The following is a 2565-nucleotide window of genomic DNA, read 5'->3' as shown; positions in this document are numbered from 1 at the left end:
TAAATAAATAAAAACTAAGATTAGTTTTACGCTTAATGTTAGTTATATAACAAACTCATATTCACTTTATGTGTACATGAGTTTTACGCTTAATGTTAGTTATATAACAAACTCATATTGTATATAACTCATATTCACTTTATGTGTACATGAGTTTTACGCTTAATGTTAGTTATATAACAAACTCATATTCACTTTATGTGTACATGTAGCCACGGCCTACATTTACTCTAAGACACTTTACAAAATCAATAGTTAATATTGATCTATGGTTCCGGTGAGTGAACCACATGAGAAACCACATCCATCAGATTTTGCCACATGAAATCACAACCATTTAAATTATCTATTTAAAATTACAAAATAGTTTTAAATTTTTAATTTCAGATTTTAACATACCGTGTGTTGGCAGTTTTATTACAGTACTGGAGAAGATTTCAGTTGATGTTACTTCTTTAATTCGCAAGCGTTAAAATTTCCACACAGCTGAAGAACCGGTATTACTAGAGTTAAAGTATTGGTCACAATAAAGAAGCAATTCACGAAGAAGGTAACCCGATTAGTACGAGGTGTTGTATCTTATTAATTAATGTGTTTTTCTTTAACCACATTCACTCTATATATTATCATGTAAATTTTCGTCTAACTGATCCATGATCCACTACAGTGGAAATTAAGCTAGCAGTCTGAATGGAAAAAGCCGATATTGGATTAGAAGGAAAAGATATCATTGGGCATACTGTCAAATTTCTAGTTGATTGTAAAGAAAATGGAGAGATTCTGGACAATCAAGTTCCACCATCAATTTATATTGTTCCTAGTGCGTTCAGAGATCTCAGCCCAAGTTCTTTTAATCCTAGGGTGGTCTCTATTGGACCTCTTCACAAACAAGATGAAAATTTGAAAGGATTTGAGGTTCAAAAAAAGACTTATTTACACAATTTATTGCAACGCTGTGTTCCAAAGCAAACTTTGCAAGATGAACATAGTGTTGCAATTAAGCAAATGCTGCAAGAATGTGCAGAGAAGGTGACTCATTCAATACAAAGAATCAAGGCCTCTTATGGAGGATTGACAACCTGTAGCGATTTTGAGCTTGCTGAGATGATGGTAATAGATGGCTGTTTCATACTTGAGTTCGGTGCGCGTCTTTTAGAGTTATCATCTAAGAGTAACAAGTTGATTACTCAATCGATAATGTTTGATTTGATGCTGATAGAAAACCAAATCCCGTTTTTTGTTCTTGAAAACATCTTTGAGTGTACTCTTTTGAAATCCATACCAAATGCCTCTCTTACCACATATATCCAAGAAATTCTAAAATATTATTCCTACATCTTTGTAGGAAATCTTGTAGCACCCAATGTCAGCCCAGATTCCACTCATGATCATCTTCTTGGCTTATTACACAAAAATTACCAGCCTTCGAAACCGATACAAGCAATGTTTTTACCAGATCCAAAAGGCCACTCGGCCATGGATTTGTATAGGGCAGGGATAAACTTCAAGCCTAATGAAGATCAAGATTGGGGACTGGCCATGAAACTAGAAGTTCCCTCACCTTTGTTTTCATGGATTCCAATTTTTATGGCCATTCCCCAAATTCCATGGCTCCAATGGCCTACTCTGAAGATGCCAATAATGCGTATAAATGATTCGACTGAATTGATTTTAAGGAACCTCATTATATATGAGCAGTTTTCTAATGTTGGGAAATATATTACATCATATGTCTGTGCCATGGATTTGCTAATCGATACTCCACAGGATGTTGCTCGTTTGGTAAAATCTAAAGTTCTTATCAATCATTTAGGTTCGAATGACCATGCTGCAAATATGATAAACAACATTTGCAAAGAAGTTCTACTCTTAGAATTTGTTTACCATGAACAGTGGAAAGATTTGGATGCCTACTACAATAGATACTGGCCCTATACTATTTCAGGGTTGAGGCGTACATATTTCAAGAATCCCTGGAATATCATCGCTCTAGTTGCTGCATTCGTCCTGTTTGCTCTTACCGTGGTTCAGACCATCTTTACTGTCAACCCCAAATAATCCAACAATTACATTTTCAGTGCTTTTTAATCTTTTGGTTGTTCACGCTTTTACTTGTACTTATTTATTTTTCTGTAATAAGTCTCCCATATTCAACATGCGTAAGTTTGATATATGTAAGAAATTACGCTGCTGACATTCATTACTTTATTTTGAAACTTTTGTTCCCTCGATTGAGAAATTATTAACGATAAACCTACAACTAAATAAACTTATCCCTACCTAGCTTATAGGATCTTGTTGTAATATAAATTCATATCTTGTAATCTTGTATTTGTTATAAATAGTAAATCGTACATCTCTCCATATCATGGGAGATTGATTTGATTAAATTCTTATATGGTATCAGCCTTTCTACGATCTTTCTAGTCGGCCCTACTCAGTTTTTCTCGATCTTCATCATGTCACCTGCCTCATCTTCTGCCGATGGTACCCTCTCCCTCAACACCATTATGCATCCGTTGACTATCAAGCTATCTTCTTCCAATTACCTACCATTGAAGAATC

The 2565-nt window shown here is 34.7% G+C and overlaps 1 protein-coding gene across 1 annotated transcript; it reads left to right on the top strand.

Moving 5' to 3' along the window:
• The first annotated feature begins 436 nt into the window (after positions 1-436).
• On the top strand, positions 437-2153 carry LOC145006046 (UPF0481 protein At3g47200-like). Its single transcript, XM_078965136.1, has 2 exons — positions 437-550; positions 668-2153. The coding sequence occupies exon 2, from the start codon at positions 691-693 to the stop codon at positions 2056-2058; it is 1368 nt and encodes a 455-aa protein (XP_078821262.1). The 5' UTR covers positions 437-550; positions 668-690; the 3' UTR covers positions 2059-2153.
• Positions 2154-2565: the final 412 nt, after the last annotated feature.

This window comes from Lactuca saligna, chromosome 7 (assembly GCF_052625555.1).
Source record: "Lactuca saligna cultivar CGN05327 chromosome 7, ASM5262555v1, whole genome shotgun sequence".
NCBI classification, from domain to species: domain Eukaryota; kingdom Viridiplantae; phylum Streptophyta; class Magnoliopsida; order Asterales; family Asteraceae; genus Lactuca; species Lactuca saligna.
This window is presented reverse-complemented; position numbering and strand designations above follow the sequence as displayed.

Bases quoted from the DNA above. Each gene is read 5' to 3' on its own strand.
- LOC145006046 (XM_078965136.1), top strand. From the start codon at position 691: ATGGAAAAAGCCGATATTGGATTAGAAGGAAAAGATATCATTGGGCAT.